The 24,865-nt window shown below is 37.9% G+C and overlaps 3 protein-coding genes and 1 pseudogene across 3 annotated transcripts; 2 read left to right on the top strand and 2 right to left on the bottom strand.

Moving 5' to 3' along the window:
- Window positions 1-9,095: 9,095 nt before the first annotated feature.
- On the top strand, window positions 9,096-9,623 carry LOC120002448. The gene has a single exon (XM_038851228.1). The coding sequence runs from the start codon at window positions 9,096-9,098 to the stop codon at window positions 9,621-9,623; it is 528 nt and encodes a 175-aa protein (XP_038707156.1).
- Window positions 9,624-13,089: 3,466 nt separating this feature from the next.
- Window positions 13,090-16,009, top strand: LOC120002447 (annotated as a pseudogene).
- Window positions 16,010-16,052: 43 nt separating this feature from the next.
- LOC120002249 (proteinaceous RNase P 2-like) lies at window positions 16,053-19,987 on the bottom strand. The gene is made up of 6 exons (XM_038850934.1): window positions 18,924-19,987; window positions 18,312-18,413; window positions 18,014-18,189; window positions 17,569-17,689; window positions 17,008-17,076; window positions 16,053-16,754 (listed from the first exon to the last, which is right to left on the bottom strand). Exons 1-6 carry the CDS (start codon window positions 19,848-19,850, stop codon window positions 16,419-16,421), a joined length of 1,731 nt encoding a protein of 576 aa, XP_038706862.1. The 5' UTR covers window positions 19,851-19,987; the 3' UTR covers window positions 16,053-16,418.
- A 477-nt stretch (window positions 19,988-20,464) lies between these two features.
- Window positions 20,465-22,213, bottom strand: LOC120002250 (cytochrome P450 94C1-like). Its single transcript, XM_038850935.1, has one exon. The coding sequence runs from the start codon at window positions 22,101-22,103 to the stop codon at window positions 20,595-20,597; it is 1,509 nt and encodes a 502-aa protein (XP_038706863.1). The 5' UTR covers window positions 22,104-22,213; the 3' UTR covers window positions 20,465-20,594.
- Between the last annotated feature and the right edge of the window lie 2,652 nt (window positions 22,214-24,865).

Below are 24,865 nucleotides of genomic sequence, written 5' to 3'. Positions count from 1 at the left end.
GTAGAGTTTCTTGAGAACAAGACCATTCTGCTCACTGGCGTTACTGGATTTCTTGCAAAAGGTATATATATATGCACCACATGAATATTTTTTTTCTTGTTATGCAATTTATATCACTTGATGCATTTAGGCTCTCCCAATTTAGGGAGACCTTCCCTCCAACCCCATCCAATCTACATATATGAACACACACATGTGGCCTAGTGACAAATAATTAAGTCCTTATCATTTGTATAATCTATACAAATTTAGGTCTCGATTACCACTCAGTAATATAATCTCATAACTTATTTAAAAAAAATCAGAATTGTTGGCATCTTAATTTGCATATAAACTATCAAGTTTTGCTAATATGAGAAAAATAACTATATTATATGCATTTATTGAATGACCTTGGTTGTGTGTCTTTATAATGGTACGTGCAGTTTTGTTGGAGAAGATAATGAGGAGCCAACCAAATGTGAAGAAGCTGTATCTTGTTTTAAGGGCTGAGAACGCCACCGCAGCCACTCAACGCTTGCTTGACGAGGTCCTACATTTTTTCAAAATTTAATTTAAAATTATGTACTCCAATTAATCTTTCAATAATATATTTTTTGCTTAATTAAAACAATTAATTAGGTTTTCAGCAAAGAATTGTTCAGAATAGTAAGGGAGCGATGGGGTACGGAGAATTTCGACACATTTTTAAACGAGAAGGTGATTGCAGTCGTTGGTGATGTGTCTTCCAATAATTTGGGAATAAATGATTCAAATTTGAGGGAAGAAATGTGGAGAGAAATCGACTTTATTATCAGTTCTGCTGCAACTACAAGGTTTATTGAAAGGTAATTAATATTATTTCGTCATGGTAACTACTTTATTGCATCAACATATATATATAGGCTATTAGGCTGAGTAGTTTTTCATTCATTATATATGGATGGAAGGTACGACGTCGCATTGGAGACAAACACTTTTGGAGCTGTCAATGTCATAAACTTCGCTACAAGATGTGTTAAAGTCGACATGCTTCTTCATGTATCCACAGGTATTTGATTAGTTTCATTAAAATTAATTAATTAGTTTTAATGAAATTAAGCCTGGAGGGTGTTAATAAATAAATTAATTCCTTGATCAGCTTATGTATGTGGCGAAAGAGAGGGACTTGTACCAGAGAAATCATTTTATATGGGTGAAACTCTCAAGGATACAACAAAGTTGAACATTTATGCTGAGAAGAAACTTGTGGAGGAAAATTTGAAACAACTTAATGCACAGAATGCTACAGACAAAACAATTACATCCACCCTGAGAGATCTTGGCATGAAAAGGTTTTTTTTTTTTTTTTTTTTATTCCTTGGTAGATAGTTGCCACTTTAAAAAAATATATATAAAAGAATTCTCCTACACACACTTAAATTACCTAATTAATTATTATTTAGGGCAAAGATGCATGGATGGCCAAACACCTATTCTTTCACTAAAGCAATGGGAGAGATGGTTCTTGGTGAGTATAGAGAGAGTATGTCTTTGATCATCATACGTCCACCAGGTATATCAAGTACTTACAAAGAACCTTTCCCTGGCTGGATTGAAGGTTTAAGGTAATCCTTTTTGATTCGATATATAATATAATCCACCAATATTTACCTTCATTTTGATCATGTTTCTAACAGTTGCATATACATATATGTTGTTGTTTGTTACAGAACCATGGACGCCATGGTTATAGGTTACGGCAAGGGACAACTCAAATGTTTTCTTGGTGGCTCAAATACAGTCCTTGATATGGTTAGTGATTAATTATTTCGCATGTTCATGCTTAGTTAGTTAATTAATCTCTTTTTTTTGTTGTTGAATAAAAATAAAATGATACAGATTCCAGCAGATATGGTCGTAAACACAATACTCATAGCAATGGTGGCTCATGCAAATCAAACACAATCCATACAAATCGTGTATCATGTAGGTTCTTCCTTGAGAAATCCTCTTACATTATCCAACATTCACAAATTCACCAAATGCTACTTCCACACAAATCCTTTGATTAACAAAAATGGAAAGCCGATTAAAGTCAATAAGTTCAAGTTCTTGAACAGCATGGCTAAGTTCCGCATATACATGACAGCTCGTTATGCACTACCCCTAAAGGTTAGTGTTATTTTTCTTTTCTTTTTTCTCTATTTTGAAAATTATTTCATCTATATATATATATATATATATATATATATAGGGTTTAGGATTATATATATAGGGGTGTATATATAATTAACACAACTTGTGTGTTCAATTTCTTGTTTGAAGGGGCTTCATTTGGTGAATGTGTTATCTGGACAGCGATATAATGATACTTACAGAACAACGAACAAGAAATTCTCGTTGTTGATGGGTTTGGTGGAAATTTATAGGCCTTATGTACTCTTTAAGGACATGTAAGTATGTAGCTAATTAATTAATTAGTTAATTTAATCACCTGACGATAACCTAGTTTGTTATCTCTCCGGACTTAGGACTATGTTGCCCGAGTTCGAGAGTTCGAACCAACCAATTAGGACATTTCTTTAAGGAATCCTGATTCCCTGGGCAAGTCCTGCTTCCAAACCCCTATCCACATGAGTTTCAACCCAATCTTACCTACCTCCAAGATAGCGTAGGTTGTTCTAACGCACGAGGTTTACACCTACTCAGTTATCCGAATGACATGTTGAGTTTTTCAAAAAAAAAAACACACTTTAATTTGGTGTTTAAATTTTGACATTATAACTATATTTAAACTGGTGTCTGATGCAGCTTTGACGACACAAACACTGAGAAATTGAGAATGGGAGCAAGACAAGGTAGTAGGGAGGTGGATCCGTATAACTGTGATCCTACTAGCTTCTGTTAAAGCATGATTTAATATATACTTTGATTTACTTTCCTGGGTATGTATTTAAGTGTACAGCTGTCAACCACCATGGTGGTCCCTCTCTAAGGTTTTACATTGTATACTCAATATAAATGAAAATGCACACCACTAGCTCGATAGCCGTAAACAATATACTGTTGAGAAGTGTTCAAGAAAACCTAGCACTCTTGTTTTTATCTTGGTATCGGAGCCGTCACCATGGTTGGCAGCACGGATGGCGATGGTCTTAAGGATGGTGGTCCCAATGCCTCTTCCAACAGTGAGAAATCTGTTGAGCAAGAACAACTCTCAACCCTCAGGAATTCTAAAGGCAGAGAGATGTCTACTGTCTCAATGTTAGCTGGCTCAAGAACAGCAGGACCGGCAGGTAATTCACTAGGCTCTTATTGTTCTGTTAAACTCAGCCATGAAAATTATCTCTTGTGGAAAAACTTTGTTTTGCCTGTCATTCGTGGAAATCGGATGGAGGGTTTCATTAATGGGGTCAGGAAGTGTCCACCCGAATTCATAGCTGGAGAAGAAGAAAAAGAGGTGATTGAAAACCCTGAATATGAAGAATGGCATGTTCAAGATCAGACTCTGTTAGGATGGTTATACAACTCGATTGAAACAGATGTTGCGGCAGAAGTGATGGGATGTGAGACTTCGAAAGAACTTTGGGAGTCAATAAGAGATGTGTTTGGAATTAGAACTAAATCCAACATTACATACTACAAAAGAGAGTTTCAGAAACTTCAGAAAGGTAGTATGAAGATGTCTGAGTACTTGAAGACGGCAAAAGGGTATGCTGACAACCTTGCCCTAGCTGGAAAACCGGTTCCCTTGGAGGACCTGATCGAACAAATTCTGACTGGAATTGACTCAATGGAGTACAATCCTGTAGTGTGTCAAATTCAAGAGAAGGAGCACATTAGTTGGGTTGATCTACAAGCAAAATTACTCAGTTATGAAAAGAGACTGGAACATATTAATGTTGGTATTGCTTCTATTAACTTAGGTCAACCATCTGCTAATTTTGCTGGAGCAAGAAATTCGGGAAATTTCACTGGAAGAGGCATAAATCAAGGCAATTACAGAGGAGGTCAATTTCGAAATCGAGGATCTTTTCACAACCATAGCCAGAATCACTTTCGACCTCCTGGAGGTTATGGCCATAGAGGAGGAAGGCCTCCTAGAGGAAGGGGCAGAAACAGCAACTCCAGACCTTTGTGCCAGGTCTGCGGCAGAATAGGCCACACTGCTGTCAAATGCTATTATAGGTATGATGATGCCTATCAGGGAACACCACCAGACCAGCAAGGAAACAACAACAACAACAATTCTGCTTATGTGGCAAATTCAGAGACTGTTAGTGACCCTGCCTGGTATGCTGACAGTGGGGCTAGCACACATGTGACTGATGATGTTGGACATCTTGGACAGAGATCTGAATACACTGGTAACACCACTCTCACTATTGGTAATGGTGATAAACTCCAAATTGAGAATGTAGGAAATTCTATTTTGCATATATCTGACAATACATCATTATATTTGAAAGATATCTTGCACGTCCCTGACATTAAGAAAAAACTTCTCAGCATTTCTCAACTTACTGCTTTTAATAATATCATTGTGGAGTTTAACTCTTGTGGCTGTGTTGTTAAGGACAAGGCAACGGGAACAATCTTACTTCGAGGGAAGCTTAAGGATGGATTGTACCAGCTTGACATACCACCCAACAAATCTGTGTTTTTGGCTCCTCTTTCTTCAGATACCATCAAGGCCACTCCTAAGTTTCTGCCGTCAACTCTGAAGTCTAGCTGTAACTCATCTTTTGTAACTAAGTCTGTTAGTTGTAAGTCTTTAAATTCCCTAAAAGAGGTGTGGCATAGGAGACTAGGTCACCCATCCTCTAGAGTTCTTGATCAGATTTTGAAGAGCTGTAATTCAAAATTCTCTACTAATGAAAAACAGCCTTTCTGTGATGCTTGTCAACATGGAAAATCTCATCTCTTGCCGTTTAAATTATCATCTTCTCGTGCAGCCCATCCTCTTGAACTTGTGCATACTGACCTATGGGGTCCCTCACCAGTAGTATCCACAAATGGTTTTCGATATTATATTCATTTTGTGGATGATTTCAGCAGGTTTACCTGGATCTTTCCACTCAGAAATAAATCTGATGCCTTGGGAGCTTTCATCCAATTTAAAACCCTTATTGAAAATCAACTAGATAGAAAGATCAAGTGTCTTCAATCTGATTTTGGAGGTGAATATCAAAGCTTTACTTCTTTTCTCCAGCAACATGGTATTCACTTCAGACACTCTTGTCCTTTCACTTCTGCTCAAAATGGTAGAGCTGAACGGAAACATCGACATATAGTGGAGACTGGTCTAACTCTGCTTGCTCAAGCACATATGCCCTTAAAGTATTGGATTGAATCCTTCCAAACATCAGTGTTCCTCATCAATAGACTACCCACAACTGTTCTAGATGGAAATACTCCCATCAACACATTGTTCAAAACACAACCAGATTACACCTCTCTCAAAACTTTTGGTTGTGCATGCTTTCCTTGCTTAAGACCTTATCACACACAAAAATTTCAATTTCATACCACAAAGTGTGTTTTCCTTGGGTACAGTGATGCTCATAAAGGATACAAGTGTGTCAGTTCCACTGGTAGAATCTACATCTCCAGACATGTGACCTTTAATGAACTTGATTTCCCTTTCAAGAATGGCTTTCTTAATACCACTCAGCCCGAGTATTTCACTTCCATTACATCGTCTCACTGTCTTCCTCCACTGTCCTATGTTGCACCACCTCCCAAACCTGCTCACAATTCTGTTGGCTTTGTTCCTCTCCAGCCAAGCAGTGCAATCCCTTCTCAAGCACCTCAAACAGTAGAACAAGTTCCTGCTGACTCCTTAGCAACAACATCCACTGGAGGAGAACACAGTCCACAGACCTCTCATGAAGGCCCCAGTCTTGAAAGAGAATCTGAGTCTATCAATCATCCAGAGCCCGTGCCACAAGAGCTTGATCAACAAGGACATTTAGAGCTCCCAGAGCACCCAAGTACTACTTTGCCCCCGTCCTCTAGTGGCAGTCAGGGACATCATATGGTGACAAGAGCCAAAGTTGGCATTCACAAACCCAAGAAGCATTCTGCTGACTATCACATGTACTCAGCCTCTACAACTACAGTCCCTACTGTCCCTCATTCTTTACAGGAAGCTTTGAGCTCTAAAGATTGGTTTCGTGCAATGCAAGAAGAAATTGTAGCCCTTCAGAAAAATCAAACGTGGGTTCTGGTTCCATATTCTCCTTCTTATAATATTGTGGGGAACAAGTGGGTGTTCAAGGCCAAGTACAACTCTGATGGGAGCTTCCAGAGATGCAAGGCCAGGTTAGTAGCCAAGGGCTTTACCCAAACTCCAGGGGTAGATTTTTCTGAAACTTTTAGTCCAGTTGTCAAAGCCTCTACAATCCGGGTTGTGCTTACAATTGCTGTCTCAAGGAATTGGGTGGTGAGACAACTGGATATCAATAACGCTTTCTTGAATGGAAATCTTCAGGAGACAGTATACATGCATCAACCAGCAGGTTTTGAGAACCTGTCTCAACCTAACCTTGTCTGTAAACTGCATAAGGCACTATATGGGCTCAAGCAAGCCCCTAGAGCATGGTTTGAAAAGCTTAAGGATACTTTGACTCGGTGGAAATTCCGGAACTCCAAGTGTGATACTTCACTCTTTTTCTACATAGATAAAAATCAAATCATCTTGGTCCTCATCTATGTCGATGATATAATAGTGACAGGCAGCAGTGCAGATTCTTTACAGAAGTTTGTTCACAAATTGCACAACCTGTTTGCTCTGAAGGACATGGGACATCTACACCATTTTCTGGGTATAGAAGTGCGAAGAGACATCACTGGTATGTACTTAACACAAACTAGATATATTGATGATCTGCTTAGGAAGACCACGATGGCCGAGACCAAATCATGCCCCACACCAGCTGTTGTTGGACGACCAATGTCACTCACCACTGGAACACCTCTGAAGGATTTAACCTCCTATAGAAGCATTGTTGGAGGTCTTCAATATCTAACCAATACCAGGCCAGACATTGCCTTCATTGTTAACAAGTTGAGCCAATTTCTTCATGCTCCTACTACTATCCACTGGCAGGGAGTGAAAAGAGTTATGAGATATTTGAAAGGTACCAAGGACATGGGGCTGCATGTTAAACCGTGTACTAAGTAGCTTGTGAACTATCATGGCTCGAATCCCTCCTTCGAGAACTGTCTCTGAAGTGTTTTTCAATCCCTATCACATGGTGTGACAACTTAAGTGCAAGTGCGTTAGCATCTAATCCAGTCTATCATGCCAGAACCAAACATATTGAAGTTGACATTCACTTTGTGCGAGACAAAGTTCTAGCCAAACAGCTCGATGTACGATATGTTCCTTCTCATGATCAAGTGGCAGACTGCTTGACAAAACCACTATCCCATTCTCGGTTTCAATGTCTCAGAGACAAACTTGGAGTAGTTGAACGACCCTTACCACTCACAAGTTTGCAGGGGTGTGTTAAAGCATGATTTAATATATACTTTGATTTACTTTCCTGGGTATGTATTTAAGTGTACAGCTGTCAACCACCATGGTGGTCCCTCTCTAAGGTTTTACATTGTATACTCAATATAAATGAAAATGCACACCACTAGCTCGATAGCCGTAAACAATATACTGTTGAGAAGTGTTCAAGAAAACCTAGCACTCTTGTTTTTATCTGCTTCAACTGGGAAGACTACATGATTCAAATTCACATTCCTGGCCTTTTGAAATATGTTGTCAAGTGATACATACATACATATATATGTGTGTATGTGTGAATTAATTCCACAATAAAAGAAGCGAGCCTTATATGATATATACCTGCAGTGCAAGAAGATTGGTACTATATGGATATCAACTGTAATTTGTCACCACACTGTTTTAATTGGTTTGATCAAATAAAGTTATTGAATGATTTTTGTTCATTAAACAAACATACAACTTCCCACAATAATGAAACAACAAGAACAGAGTGATACATATCTTAAATCTGAAAAGCCATCAGTTTCCGACAGCTTACTGATGCGCGCTAGCTCTAGCATAGTGTCACGAGGTCCTCGCAACATGTTTCTGAAGATAGTATATAGAAACCATCTCCGAGGAGTCAACTTATCTTGGTTTGCCAGCTATTATCACTAGAAGTCGCAGGAAAATATATATTCAGCTTCCTAAAAGAAAGAATGTGGAACTGATGCAGCGATGCCCCCACACACCCAAGGGGAGGTGGGTACACCACTAACAGAACACACAGGCGCACATGGACAGGGGGCAAATCCCCGAGCCCAAGCCCAGTCCACAAGATTAGACCTAACTATCCACTAAAAAACTGGTTGACTAATATTAAGTTTGCCCAATTTATAAACTAGACATTGAACTCCTTCAATTCCGATATAGGATTCCCACATCACTCCCTCCCACTTAGAACGTGCACGCCCTCGTGTAATCCAAAACCTTTACCATTCTTTGACCCCAAGACTCATCTTTGACCTATATATTATAACCTATATATTATATATTGTAAGCAGTGGGACTTGATCTTGGGTTTTCCTTAGTGTAATCCAAAACATTTACCATTCTACCACCCTTCAACCTTTGTTCATATAACACATAAAATTTCTTTTAAATATACTAAAGAACATCAACAGCCTTCGTCGGCGAATTGGCAATGGTGAGGATACCAGAGTTTGGGGGGACCCTTGGACTTTGAATGAATCTTGCGTACTCCCTGAATCCGGTTCCTGCGGTTTCAAGTCTGAAAGTTTCTAGTCTAATAGACCATCGAGTGGGGTTGTGGAATACCTCCTTTCTAACTGAAATCTTTCCTTCTGAGATTGTCAACTGTATTACTTCAGTTCCCCTGCATGAGACGAATGCCCGGGATTCTTATTTCTGGACCTTCAATTCCAATGGAACTTTCTCTGTTCGTTCAGCATACCACCTGGCTTGTGGATCCACAGTGCCACCCCAAGATACCTCCTCTTTTGTGGATAAAACTCTGGACGACTAAATGCCCAAACAAAATAAAGATCTTTGGATGGCGCTTTAATTTCTTCTCAATGGGCTTCCCACACGAGAGAGACTCATCGAGAGAGGCATGGACATAGAACCCCATTGTCTTTTATGTGGCTCCAACCAAGAATCTCTTTTACATATCTTCTTCCACTGCCCTTGGAGCCAAGATATCTGGAGGAACACCCACTGGACACATCAGCAAAGGTTTTTATTTCCAATTACAAGCCCGACAATATATGATAATCTTCCCAATTTTATCAAGCTCTTGAATTTGGAAGATCTGGGGACCTTCATGGTGACGGCATACCACATATGGCGGGCTCGAAACAATATCCTTCATGGAAATAACTCTTTATCTCAGCAAGATGATGTCCTCGTGACACAACACCTGAAATCCTCCTTCATTGCAGCTTTTGAAGAACCAATACCAACAAACAGGCCGGCTCCCTCTACTTGGTCTATCCCTGCTGATGGCTGGGTTAAAGTGAATGTTGATGCTTCCTGGATTGACGATCGTTCAATGGCTGGGGTTGAGCAATCATCCGGAACAGTTATGGAGAAATCATTGCCTCTGCTTTCAAGCCTCTCCGGCCAACCGCTTCTAGTCTAGAAGCTGAGGCAAAAGCTTTCCTTTTTGGCCTTCAACTGGCTGGCTATTCAGATGGGAATTGATAGGATGATTGTTGAAGGAGACTCAAGTTTGGCCCCTCATGGCCTTTTCGAGGAGATTAAACGTCTGTCTAGATCTCAGGATTGTTGTTTTAATCATATTCGTAGGTCAGGCCATTTAGTTGCTGATAGTCTTGCCAAACTTGACCGTTTATCTAGTTCTTTGGTTTGCTTGCATGGGCATGTCCCTTCTCATGTATTGGCCCTTCACAGGGCAGATTTACCTTTGCCTTTGAGCTAGTAAAATTGGCCTCTTCCTCTCGAAAAATAAAAACTGGGAAGACTACATGATTCAAATTCACATTCCTGGCCTTTTGAAATATGTTGTCAAGTGATACACACATATATATACATATATGTGTGTGTATGTATGAATTAATTCCACAATAAAAAAGAACTTAATTTGTTCAAAGTGATTTGATTATACGTTTGTACACGTCATTTTTTTTAAAAAAAAATAATTGTTTGTTAATGCCATTTTTATTATTTTTTTATTTTTTGTAATGAGGAATCCGCCGCCCATGCCACTATTAATGCGATATTTAAAAATCTCAAAAACATTTTTAATTGGGCTACTACCTATCACGGAACGTCGGAACGAATAACAGAGCCCATGATAGTCGGGCCCCTTGTAAAAGCTCAATAAAAAAAGACTATTCCATTAGATTGGCCCGGAATATGATTCATGGGGTAAAAATCAAACAGACATACTTGGGCCAAAATGGTCCGGCCCAATTCCTATTCGTAAGCATTAATGTGTTGCTATACAAAATTATCACACACGAAATTTGCCCGTTGTGAATGAATGGATTGAGGGAACACCGTTCGGAACACATGTGGTAATCTTAGGCCCTTGGATCCAACCGCCGACAGCCTACCATGCCATGCTGGGATGTCAGCATTCACTTTAATTCTGGCATTTTACATGCTTGTGACAGGCTTATTTAGGGAATAACATCAACTGTGCTGGACTGCTGAGGTGGTATGCAACCCACTTGCATAGACTTGTAAGCTGCACCTCAACACCCATAATTCTATGGCTGGAGAGGACGACATTAAATCTCACAGCCTGATTTGTTTGTTGTGTATTAATTGGACATAATATGAACAGAAAATATGAGTATGTACGTGTTTTTTTCTGAACCTTAGAGAGGTAGGTTAAATAATTCAATGCTCTCTCTTTCAACAATCACATCCTCTATATATATATATATACACGTCGCATTAAATTCGATTTTCTCAGATCCAATTGTTAAACGATAATCATTTTCGTGGATAGGTGTAGTCAACTAACCCTTGTACTTTAAACCAATTAGGTGCACACCCGCACTACACGTGTCTTGAAATTGTAATTTCAGGAAAAAAAATCATTATATAAAAAATAGAAGGAAAGTTTTTTTAGAAGAAAATTTTTAAATTCATGTGGTTGTGGTTTGTTTAATGCTTCGTAGAAAAAGACAAGAAGAAATCTAATTATATGATTTGAGACAAAAAAAAAAAAAAAATTATCGTGAGAAACAACATGATTAGGTTGCACAAAAAAGCCCAACAATTCGTACAATTTAGTCAACACTATGTCATGTTATGAATTTACGTGATTCTTTCAATAAGTCGTGAATGTGATTTTCGAGCTTGTGCATGTGATAAGCAAATTAGGACACGTTTTTTAATAGCTCATATATTCATACCATACAACAATGTTAGGTTGCATGATTTGTGAATTGTGTAGCTTTAATTAATTAAGTAATTTTGTGTAGCTTAGAAATTGTGTTTTTTTAATCCAATAATAAATAATATTCCAAATTCCTTGAAAAAGCTCAATAAAAAAAAGACAATTCCATTGGACTTATAAGCTGGTCCAAGCTACACCTCAACACCCATAATTCTATGGCTGGAGAGGACGACATTAATCTCACAAACTGATTTGTTGTGTGTTAATTGGACATAATATGAACAGAAAATATGAGTATGCTTTTTTTTTGTGTATTAATTGGACATAATATGAACAGAAAATATGAGCATGTGTTTTTTTTTGAACCTTAGAGAGGTCGGTTAAATAATTCAATGCTCTCTCTTTCAACAATCACATCACACATATATATATATATATATATATACAGAAATTCTCCTATGTGGACCAAAAAGTGTGGACCAAAATTCAATGGTTATAATAAACCACAACATAAGTGGAGGTCACACATTTATTATGGGACCCACCACATCTATGTTTGAAAAATAAGTCCACAAACTTGGTCCACACTTTTGGTCTACATAAGAGAATTTCTGTATATATATATATATATATATGTATTCGCATTAAATTCGCTTTTCCCAAATCCAATTGTTAACTAATTCTTTTGCTTTAAATATTGGTTGAAAATCGTGTGTGTAATGAGTACAAATAAGTGTGCAATTAGCGTGATGAAAACCTTAATCTTAAAGGAATTAAGAACAATGTTGGGTTAAGAAAAAATTCTTGGGTTTGAAAACAAGTCTTGATTTTTGTTTCATTTCTTTAATTGATAAAAATAAATATAATTCTACCAATTTGTATAACCAAAGCAAACAATCCAAAACCTACTCAAACTAGAAGACTAAAATTATATAGAAAACTACTTTATACCTTTACCGAAACCCAACTCCTAAACTAAACTAATTAAAATCAAATACCAACAAGAATATAAATACTAAATAAATACTAATAATAGTTTGTATTTTCTTGGTTCTCATCATAGCGGCATGGCACCCCATCCCTATCTTGTTTTGCTTTTGTTAGGGCAAATGCAATGGTGAAGTGGTATTGGGCCAACAAAGATGTTGTCTTTTGCTGATGTGGCTGTATTGTAAAATGGGTTTTGCTTATGTGGCTGTATTGGGATAAGTGTTTTGCTGATGTGGATGTATTGATATTTGATGTTTTGGTGTAGTTTTGTTGTGGATAATATGGAGGAATGGAATGTTGTTGGGTTGGATGGAAAGAGAAAGTGTGTGGGAAGAAAAGTGTATAGAAATTTGTGTTTTGCTGATGTGGCTGTATTAGAATACGTGTTTGACTTGACTTTTTGTGTAATAGAGGTGGGACCGGGCCAACAAAAATGTTGGCCCAGCAAATTCATTCCCATTGCATTTGCCCTTATATGCTAGATAGCGGGCCAACAAAATAAAGGATTAAGCCTTAATGGGCCTCATACGAGGTTCTTAGTTATTGGGCTGCTTTGTTAATTAAATTATGGGCTAGGCTTGAAAACTGATCGGATTCAACAGACGCCGTGATGTGGGCGCTAGCTGTCATCAATGCACAACTTTCAACTTGTTTCTATAAAAGGCATATGCATACTTTAGACAATCACCATCTCCGATTTATAGCATAGCTAATCGATCTACCTCCGTCTCTGTCACATAGTATTATGGAATCTGGAAGAGTAGTAGAGTTTCTTGAGAGCAAGAACATTCTGCTCACTGGCGTTACTGGATTTCTTGCCAAAGGTATATATATATATATATTTTTTTTCCTTGTTATATAATTTATATCACTTTATGCATTTAGGCTCTCCCAATTTAGGGAGACCTTCCCTACAACCCCATCCAATCTACATATATGAGCACACACATGTGGCCTAGTGATAACTAATTAAGTCCTTATCTCATTTGTATAATCTGTACAAATGAGATAAGGACTTAATTTGCATATAAACTATCAAGTTTTGCTAATATGAGAAAAAATAACTATATTATATGCATTATTGAATGAGTATTGTTGTGTGTCTTTATAATGGTACGTGCAGTTTTGTTGGAGAAGATAATGAGGAGCCAACCAAATGTGAAGAAGCTGTATCTTGTTTTAAGGGCTGAGAACGCCACCGCAGCCACTCAACGCTTGCGTGACGAGGTCCTACATATTTTCAAATTTTAATTTAAAATTATGTACTTCAATTAATCTTTCAGTAATATATTTTTTGCTTAATTAAAACAATTAATTAGGTATTCAGCAAAGAATTGTTCAGAATAGTAAGGGAGCGATGGGGTACGGAGAATTTCAACACATTTTTAAACGAGAAGGTGATTGCAGTCGTTGGTGATGTATCTTCCAATAATTTGGGAATAAATGATTCAAATTTGAGGGAAGAAATGTGGAGAGAAATCGACTTTATTATCAATTCTGCTGCAACTACAAGGTTTGATGAAAGGTAATTAATACGGAGTATTATTTCGTCATGATAACTACTTTATTGCATCAACAAATATATATAAATAGGCTATTAGGCTGAGTAGTTTTTCATTCATTATATATGGATGGAAGGTACGACGTCGCATTGGGGACAAACACTTTTGGAGCTGTCAATGTGATAAACTTCGCTACAAGATGTGTTAAAGTCGACATGCTTCTTCATGTATCCACAGGTATTTGATTAGTTTCATTAAAATTAATTAATTAGTTTTAATGAAATTAAGCCTGGAGGGTGTTAATAAATTAATTAATTCCTTCAGCTTATGTATGTGGCGAAAGAGAGGGGCTTGTACCAGAGAAATCATTTTATATGGGTGAAACTCTCAAGGGTACAACAAGGTTGAACATTTATGCTGAGAAGAAACTTGTGGAGGAAAATTTGAAACAACTTAATGCACAGAATGCTACAGACAAAACAATTACATCCACCCTGAGAGATCTTGGCATGAAAAGGTTTTTTCCCCCCTGGTAGATAGTTGCCACTTTATTTATATATATATAAGAATTCTCCTATACACACTTAAATTACCTAATTAATTATTATTTAGGGCAAAATTGCATGGTTGGCCAAACACCTATTCTTTCACTAAAGCAATGGGAGAGATGGTTCTTGGTGAGTATAGAGAGAATATGTCTTTGATCATCATACGTCCACCTGGTATATCAAGCACTTACAAAGAACCTTTCCCTGGCTGGATTGAAGGTTTAAGGTAATCCTTTTTGATTCGATATATAATATAATCCACCAATATTTACCTTAATTTTGATCATGTTTCTAACAATTGCATATACATATATGTTGTTGTTTGTTACAGAACCATGGACACCAAGGTTATAGGTTACGGCAAGGGACAACTCAAATGTTTTCTTGGTGGCTCAAATACAGTCCTTGATATGGTTAGTGATTAATTATTTCACATGTTCATGCTTAGTTAGTTAATTAATCTCTTTTTTTTTGTTGTTGAATAAAATGATACAGATTCCAACAGATATGGTCGTAAACACAATACTCATAGGAATGGTGGCTCATGCAAATCAAACACAATCCATACAAATTGTGTATCATGTAGGTTCTTCCTTGAGAAATCCTCTTACGTTATCCAACATTCACAAATTCACCAAATGCTGCTTCCACACAAATCCTTTGATTAACAAAAATGGAAAGCCGATTAAAGTCAATAGGGTTCAAGTTCTTGAACAGCATGGCTAAGTTCCGCATATACATGACAACTCGTTATGCACTACCCCTAAAGGTTAGTGTTATTGTTCTTTTCTTTTTCCTCTATTTTGAAAATTATTTCATATATATATATATATATATATATATATATATATATATATATAGGGGTTTATATATAACTAACACAAGTTGTGTGTTCAATTTCTTGTTTGAAGGGGCTTCATTTGGTGAATGTGTTATCTGGATAGCGATATAGTAATACTTACAGAACAGCGAACAGGAAATTCTCGTTGTTGATGTGTTTGGTGGAAATTTATAGGCCTTATGTACTCTTTAAGGGCATGTACGTATGTAGCTAATTAATTAATTAGTTAATTTAATCACCTGACGATAGCCTAGTTTGTTATCTCTCCGGACTTAGGACTATATTGCCTGAGTTCGGGAGTTCGAACCAACCAATTAGGACATTTCTTTAAGGAATCCTAATGTGGGCAAGTCCTGCTTCCGAACCCCTATCCACATGAGTTTCAACCCAATCTTACCCATAGCGTAGGTTGTTCTGACGCACGAGGTTTACACCTACTTAGCTATCCGAAGGACATGTTGAGTTCTTAAAAAAAAAAAAAACACTTTAATTTGGTGTTTAAATTTTGACATTATTACTGTACAAGGTTATACAATTACCATAATAACTATATTTAAACTGGTGTCTGGTGCAGCTTTGACGACACAAACACTGAGAAATTGAGAATGGGAGGAAGAGAAGGCAGTAGGGAGGTGGATCCGTATAACTGTGATCCTACTAGCTTCAACTGGGAAGACTACATGATTCAAATTCACATTCCTGGCCTTTTGAAATATGTTGTCAAGTGATACATGCATACATATATACGTGTGTATGTGTGAATTAAGTCCACAATAAAAGAAGCGAAGCAAGCCATATATGATATTATCTGCACTGCAAGAAGATTGGTACTATATATGGATATCAACTGTAATTTGTCAGCACACTGTTTTAATTTGTTTGATCAAATAAAGTTATTGAATGATTTTTGTTCATTAAACAAACATACAACTTCCCACGATAATGAAACAACAAGAACAGAGGGATACATATCTTAAATCTGAAAGCCATCGGTTTCCGACAGGTTGCTGATGCGCGCTAGCTCTAGCATAGTGTCATGAGGCTAAATTCCTCGCAACATGTTTCTGAAGATAGTATATAGAAACCATCTCACATGGTGGAGATCATATCAACCCTACAGGTGCTTCCATAACAAGCAATCAATAGATAAAGGTGGGTGGTGGTCCTGAAAAAAATGAATTAATTAGTTTGACAAAAGATGACCTTGTGAAGGCGATGGAGATGGAGACCTCTTTTTTCTTTTTCCAGTCGTAGCTGCACATTCGGTGATAGATCTATGAGAGATATCTTGGCTTTCATTTTTGCTATTGTGACTTGTAACGGTGGCCTGATCACATGATTTCAACAATTCCTTCTCAAAAGATGCATGGCCGCTTCCTCGAATTTCATTATCCACTTGAGGTTCATTGGGGGAGAGAGCATCAGAAACACCGGGCCTGGTAATGCAGAGCCAAGTCTTCACAGACTCCTCAGAACTGGTGCCTGCTATAGGCACATGCCATGATCCATTTCCTGATTCCTGAAACCAAGTTCGACATCATATGAAAAGGCAGATGAAATCTACTTCACAGATGCAGAACATAGAAAACCATTTTTATGTGATTATCAACTAGCACATTTACTGTGAAATTCGATCGATTTAAGCAATTAATCAGGTATGAGTGTATGACCTATTGCATAGTCAATAATGTATAACTAGACAAATCAACATGTGTATAATGAATATAGGATAAATGGGCCACAAAATGAAACATGGAGTAGAAAAATGATACCTGGATGACTAAGGAATATGGGGGCGGCATCTGAAGTCTCAAGTTACCTTTAAGAAACGTATACCGAACCTGGAAATTATAAGAGAAACAACAATAAAACTCCCATGTGAGACCAGGGTGAACCATTAAAATCATATTCAACAATAAATCAGCAGAAAACAGATATATTCCTTGCTCGGCATGTAACCAATTAATGATAAATACATAAAAGGGAAAAGAAAAAATTAGCTTATTGACCTCAAAATCTGGACGATTATAATCATGTATTGCAGTGTTTGCTTTAAGTGTAAACCAAAATTAACAGGTGAAGATTTGTGCAGTAAACATGCCAACAGATCATCAATCGTCGCAAGCCTTTGACAAAGAGCTCTAAAAGAAACATGGTTCAACAAGTCTGCTTATTGACAAGGGCATATTGCACGCATGCATACATCACCCACATACACACTCGTATGTGAAAACAAGGTGCACCCTCTAATGTTTCCATGTAAATTGCTCACATAATCAACTCATAAGATATAAAATCAACAATATTTGACAAGCTAACTAGATAGAACTTACTTGATGCCTTTCTTTCCACCTGAGGATGAACCTGCTACCCACAATTTCAAAAATGTGGTCTCGCATTTCATCGTTAGTCACAAGTAAACACCCAAGTTTAACAGCAGCATATATCCAATACCTGAATGAAGGAGATTTCATCAATACAAATGAATAATTTTAATGTTCCCATAAGAAAATGTACTATTTAGGGAAAGTAGGACAAAATGCTTCAAACATTAATTTGCAAAAAAGTAACAAAATGGAAAATAAGAAATGACCATAAAAAACGTGGATGGGATTAAACCCCAAACCATTATATTCAGAAGAGCAACTGGCCAAAAGAAGCACAAACAAAGATGGTGAAATAATGACAAGAATAAAGATATAATCATATAACCCCTAAAAGAAAAGGTGTGAAATGAAGAATTATCCATACAAAAAGGAAGGAGCTGAGAAGTTGTACCAATCGTCATTAGAACCTGGTGGCGTAGCATAAAGAACACCATTTCCCATCCACTCCTCAACCAGCTTGCTGTGGGTAGGATTTTCAAGAAGAGCCCGAAGACGTTTACCATGCAAGATAACAAGTGGCCATCTCTTTTCGTTCCTATTATATAAATCTCTCACAACAGCATCAAGCTGCACTATAGCAATTTCAAGAAAAAAAACTGCGATGAGCTATGTAAGCCAAAAATACTTAGCTACAAGAGAGCTAGATTACAATAGAAAATAAAACAAATCACAAAACTAAGGCATACAACCTGAGAAACGCTGAACCCACCATCAGCAAAATTTTGTTGGTAGAGCCCAACATTTGCTCCATCCACTATGGCTTCATAATCAGCATGTTTTTCCAGCCAATCCTATAATACAAGCCATAACAGGAATTTTGATGTGTACAAAAGAATATATACATAAAAAGAAGTCCCTACACACATACACACAAAAATAGCAATGCAGGAAATGCTTTCAGCCAAAGAGACAAACCAGAATCCATAAAATATTGGCCCGTTTGGCATTCTGGATTAGAATTGTAATGAGCTAAATGAGATACATCCATAAACTAAACTATGAATGCTAAATCCTTATTTCCAACCAAACATTATATTCAAATTAAGACCAAAGTACCAAACTGAACATTAGATTAAAAACCATGTTTTCCTATGCATGTTATACTCCATTAACTATGATTCCCTATTTCCGTCCAATCAACATTTTGAAAATCAGCAACAATTTAAAGTTCAAGTGACGTGGAATGATCGCCACTATTTCCAAAGCTAAGTTTAAGATTACTAAGTAATTGACTTAATAGTCAATACACTTCAATAGAAAGAAGCATTATGAATTTATCAAATATATTACATTTCATGCACCTGAAATTCACTGAAATTAGCCTTGACTTCCCTTTCCATGGCCAATCCAGCCACTGATTGTGCAAATCTCCGTGTCTCTGTGTCTTCAATATCAGCACAAACCAACTGATCACCACAAGAGCAACACCGGCCACTCGAATCCACATCCCCTCTCCTAACATGCCACTTTCCTCTTCCTAACCACCCAAGTCCATGCCATCCTCCCCCATTTCTTGAAACCGCATCCTTCACCAAACCCACATTGTAATGAAGTGACCCAACCTCACTAGCCTTTTCACAACGAAACCAATCCTCAATAATATTTGCGGTATCCTCAGTCACACATCTCACTGTTTTCCTCAATTTCTGCAAGTACCCATAAACTCTTTCCCCTCTTCCCGTTTCTGCACTGACCTTCAACAATGCAGCAATTTCTGGCTCCTCTGCAATCACCCCTACTCCAACCATATGCTCCTCTACCTCGTAGGCCTTGTCCGCCTGCAAACTCCCTGTAAAAGATATCAATGCTGGATCATACGTGCGCAGCCGGGGTGTGATTCCGTACTCCCCCATCCTTTTAACCAATTCAAAAGCATAATCACCGTCTCCTTTTGCAGCAGCGAGCCTAGAGACGGCCGTGATGGATGCCTCATTGGGCTTAATACCAATTGATTCCATGTGATTGAAAATTCGAAACCCGTGTTCAATTGCTAGCTCTTTGGTTGATGGGTCGGTAACAGCTTGTGAGCAGAGGTAGAGGAGAGTGTTCAAGTGGTGATGACTGACACGAGTGTTTTGTGAAACTGCAGTTTCATACAGGGCGATAGCGCCACGAAGGTCTTTGGATTTGGAGCATGAATTGAGATTGAAGTGGAATTGAGACTCTGGGTTTTGGCGAGGCTTCTTCTTGTTCTGTTTTGAGGGGCTTGAGTGAGTTGCGGTTGCCATTAATGGGAATTTGAGGAAGAATTTAAAGGAAAAAACCGAAGAAATCAATTGGATTCGAAAGAGAAAAGGGCATCCGGCGAGGGATTGCCTGTCTGTCTGTTGCTGCGAGGGTTCCTTGAATCCTTTCAGTGCTAGTTTAACAGGGAAGGATTAAGGAAGCGATCGAGATTTGGGCTGGGCTAGCGTAAGGTTTAGGGTTTCTTATTAGGTTTGGGCCAAACCAAGAAGAAATATGAGAAGGATAAATAAAACCTCTACCGCTAGGTCCGCTACTGACAACAATTGCTTGTACACACTACACAGTACACGGCCAATTGGACTTGGACGGAATGTGAGGCCTAAAAAGCCCAATAAGTGGAGCTCGGTTTTTGGACTAAGTTGGAGCCGTGGAAAAGTTTGATAAATTCGAGCCCACAAAAACATTGGTCCAGCCGAACAGGCCCTTTGCCACCTAAAAAGTGGTGAATCACTGAATCCATGCTTCTAACCAGGCTAGCCCAGCATGGTTGAACTGGATTGAGAGTAGAAACGATGCAAATAGTGCACCATTTAGCGGCTACCCAACTCCCCGATTGTCCACGTGTAAGAAGATAAATAGTTTGACGAAAGGTCGGTCCCACAACAATTACATAGTCATATTCCATTTCTTTAAACTTTAATGCATTCATTTAAAAAAAAATTCAATTTTTAACTCGTATATTATATGTGCAGTATTCAACCACTACACAATTAACCAAAAAAAACTCACAAACATACAACTTCCCTTTCTTTAATCACAACAGGCAAACCACCTCTTAAAGAGGCTGTAAGACCCGGAGAAAAACGGGGCACGTAATCTGGATCTACTGCCCGAATATTGAACTTCCGGATAACTGCAAGTGCTACACATTTCATCTCCGCCAATGCCAAATCCTTCCCCATACAAATCCTAGGTCCTGCTTGGAACACGGTATACTTGAATGGGTTTTCGGGTACAAAAACACCATTAGTCAACCACCTCTCCGGCTTGAATTCAACACAATCCGACCCCCAAACCGATTCGATCCGACCCATGGCATATGGGTGGTATGTAACCCTAGTGCCACCTTTGACAGAGGTGCCGTCAGGTAATACGTCATCTTCTAGGGAGAATTTTGAGTCAAATTGCACAGGGGGGAATAATCTTAAGCTCTCATATACAGCAGCATTTAAATAATGCATGTCCCGCATCTGTTCAAAGCTTACAAGATCTTGACTAGTTCCCATGACTCGGTCTGACTCTGCCCGGATCGCATCCTCTACTTTTGGGTTTTGCGATATCAACCACATTAAGCTAGTTAACCCGGAAGCAACCGTGTCTCGACCCGCCAATAGAAAGCTAACCACAATGTCTCGAAGATACTTGTCATCATCTACGGACCCCATGAATCGTGATAGAAGATCTTTGTGGTTAGCGAAACCAGTCTTGCGCCGTTGACTTATCATCTCCTCAGCAAGCTCGTTGACCATATCAATGGCTTCTCTGAGCTTCTTTTCCGATCCTATATTGAACAATCTCTTGATCTTCCAAATCAACGGTGAGGATGCAAGTGCTCTTTGTGCAGACAATTTCGTTGCCTCATCAAATGCGACAGAAAAGTCTGAAATCGGTAACGATAAATTCAGACAACCAGGATCTAACCCGAAAGAGAATTTACATATGTTGTCGAATGAGAATCTTCTAAAAACATCTTGTAAATCCAAAACTCTTTCTTGATCTTTTGCAATCGAAGACAATAGAGGAATTAACCTCGAATTAGTTTCAGCTTTAACAAGCTCAAATGCAAACAACCGTATCGAAACACTACCAAGTTCAGCACTCGCCAGCTTTCTTTGGAACCTCCAAGTTTGACCGTCAACGTTGAAAATACCTTTGCCAAGCAGATCACCCAAGATCGTAGAGAACTGCTTCCCTTTCGGATAGTTATCGAACTTAGTCTTGAGAATGTGCTCGACGTTATCTGGGTTTGCGGTGATTGTGTTTTTAAGAACGTGAACGTGGATGGTTCCAGAAGGAGAGTTGCGGAGAAGATGAGTGTACCAGTCACAAAGATTGTCGAAATCTTTGGTCCAACTGGAAGTAAGATAAGTTTGACAAACGTCGCAGTTGCACCAAGGCTTCATCCTTAATACAAGGATTGATAAAGAAAACAGAGAAAATAAGATTGTGAAGGTGAAGAAACAGAACCCAAACGCCATTGACATGAGCTCCAACGAGAAAGCTTCGAAAGCCATTATAGAAAGAGAGTTTTAGAGAGAGAACAAAACAAATATGTGTATTGTAAGAGGAGTAAGAAGCGAGGAGTAATATTCAAATGGAGGTGAGGTGATTGATATAATGTTTTGAGGGAATGGAGCGGTGCTTTATATAATGTTTTTAGTAATGATATGGATACCCGCAATTGATATTCAATTTATTTGTATTATGTACGACATGTGAAGTTCACGAATTTATTTGATTCGTGTATGTCCAATTCAACTATTAAGAAAATTGAAATATCAACTACGGATATCTTTATCATTTATGTGTTATTGATACCTATTTACGTGTTGTTCATACTAATTGTTGGTATCTTTACCATATTTAGGTGTTGTTTTTAGGAGGTGGTGTGGGTGTATGATTGAGCATGAACAACGCGTGAGGAAATTCCTCTTGCCCCTGCCACGTCACTTTCATTCAACCACGTGCATTTACCTTTGATTGCTTAGTTGCGTGACAATTGTCAACTTTGTGTTTTATCCGCCGGTTCATGTCGGCTTTTCTAGAAAAAAATTTATTTACTAAAATAAAATTTGTCAATAGTGCCTTCATTTGTCAACAAATTTTTTTTTCTTAATTTTTAAAAAAACTACTTGGCACCGCCGTGGAGATATGGGTAGTCAGCCAATATTAATTTATTCATTAGCATGCCATCCCATACAAGTTCAAAGTCAATAGGGGAACCTTTAGTTGCTGCACTGTAATGCATGAACCAGCTGCTTACATACATACATATATATAGAATAACACGTGTCTCTGAGTTGGTGTTTGCATGTAAAATAAGCACGCACAATTGTAGAGGTGGCACTACTTCCACTGAACAGATCAACTGTTGTAGGATGAATGGGTTTGGCATGTCGGCCGTAAATCTATAGATAGACTGACGTGGAGAGCGACATGGACGAAAACCCTACGACGGATAAGCTCTGCATGATTTAAACACACACACATATATTCATGTGTGCAAAAAACATAACTATGTAGGCAGCTAGGTCAAGCTTTGTCAGTATTATACAAGTATAGACGGATTTGCAGCGTATGTTAATAATTTCACGTGCATTATGTGTTTAGGACGTTGTCCTTGTTCAGAAAATGAAGAAACGTAGATAAGGAATCATTTATTATGTAGTCCCAACGTGGATAATGAGTAATTTATTATGTAGTCCCACATCACTTGGGTAAGTTCAAGTGACACGGTTCATAAGTAGAGATCCACACCTTCTTATACAACCAATGCATTTTCTTTGGTCTAAGCACTATTAAGTGAGACGATTTAAGGAAAATAGAATCGCGCGAGTCTAATGTATCCTCGAGACCATATAATCCAAAGTTGATGATATTGATTTGTAATGAGGGGTGAGATTTATGACATGATATCGAAGGTCCTGTTGAACGGGCTTCTACCTGTCCACTTGTTGAGAGTGTTGTGGTTTATAAGTAGAGACCCACACCTTCTCACACAACCAATACATTCTTCTTGGCGTAAATACTATTATGTGAGATGGATTAGGAAGAACAAAGCCTTGGGAACTCGATATATTCACAGAAATCGGCTAATCCAAAGTGAATAATCTTGATTTGTAGTGAATGAGGTGGGATTTAAGAGATATTACACTATTACTAGACCGACAATCAATTATTCACGAAAGAGCTCGTGTTATATAATAAAATGCACGTTTAATGAATTTTAAAAGCCAATTAAAGAACACAATCGTATGGTTATTAACAGCCAATAGTACCAACTTGTCTAATTTAGTGGGCCTAGTAGACTACCAGACCATAAGAGAGATAGTGTGTGTGTACCAATCATGGGTTGGAAAGAATTGACCACTGCCAGACTGCGCAAATTACACAAACTTGCATGTTTTTATGTTGCTACATGTGTAATAACATTTGGCAGAAACACATATGCACCCGCATAGAAAATTTGGTGTGGTGTTGGGCCGACTTAATGTAAATTTTGACAGTAATAATATTTGTACTTATTATATTTTGCATGTTTCCCACGTTTTAATTGAGGAAATATAGCATACTGATTAACAAGGACAGATAAAGAGATTTTAGTTAGCCAAAGAACCAGGTTTCTTACTGTTTGAATTCATTGAGGAGTACAAAAGCGACATATGTATATCAAAGGCATATATGTACCAGACAGACGTACGGACACAGTTTTCATATAGAACTGTAACTCAGTAATACACATGCACACACACACGTACGTGTGTCTATATATATATCTCGCAGTCCGCACCTTGAATTGTCATTTTTATTATTCCTTGGTAGAATAAACACATTTTTAACCGATAACAATTCAACGACCATATCCTTTGGATAGCCCACTAAATATAAATTTAGGCGGAATTAGACATGCGCAAACCTTTCCGACATGTTAGTTTGGGCAAGACCCAATATAAACTATTTAGAAATAGTTAGTGTACATGTTCTAAATAGTTGGTGTACGTGAGTTTACAACTGAACTCCTGACCTCGATTGAGATTCTTTATGCCCTAAATTCGAAGAGGTAATCAATTTGGTTATTGCCATTTTTTTTTCCTCAAAGGAAATCATTATAAGATATATAACTCTAAGTTTGGATACATAACCACATGATGAAATACTATTAATGTTCAAATCTAGATAACCTAACGTGAATTGCCCACTAGCGAACTTTGTAGTTTTGCGCATCATTTCGGTGGGAAATGAAGATTACAATAGACAATATTGTTAGGCTTTAGTT

Source organism: Tripterygium wilfordii, chromosome 7 (assembly GCF_013401445.1).
Source record: "Tripterygium wilfordii isolate XIE 37 chromosome 7, ASM1340144v1, whole genome shotgun sequence".
In the NCBI taxonomy this organism is placed as follows: domain Eukaryota; kingdom Viridiplantae; phylum Streptophyta; class Magnoliopsida; order Celastrales; family Celastraceae; genus Tripterygium; species Tripterygium wilfordii.
The sequence above is the reverse complement of the archived record's forward strand: the minus strand, read 5'-3'. Positions and strand labels throughout refer to the sequence as shown.

Coding starts and splice junctions, on each gene's coding strand:
- LOC120002448 (XM_038851228.1), top strand. CDS start 9,096: ATGGACATAGAACCCCATTGTCTTTTATGTGGCTCCAACCAAGAATCT.
- LOC120002249 (XM_038850934.1), bottom strand. CDS start 19,850: ATGGCAACCGCAACTCACTCAAGCCCCTCAAAACAGAACAAGAAGAAG. Junction 17,690..18,013: donor CCAGGTTCTAATGACGATTG/GTACAACTTCTC, acceptor TCCTTCATTCAG/GTATTGGATATATGCTGCTG. Junction 16,755..17,007: donor CATATTCCTTAGTCATCCAG/GTATCATTTTTC, acceptor ACTTGGTTTCAG/GAATCAGGAAATGGATCATG.
- LOC120002250 (XM_038850935.1), bottom strand. CDS start 22,103: ATGGCTTTCGAAGCTTTCTCGTTGGAGCTCATGTCAATGGCGTTTGGG.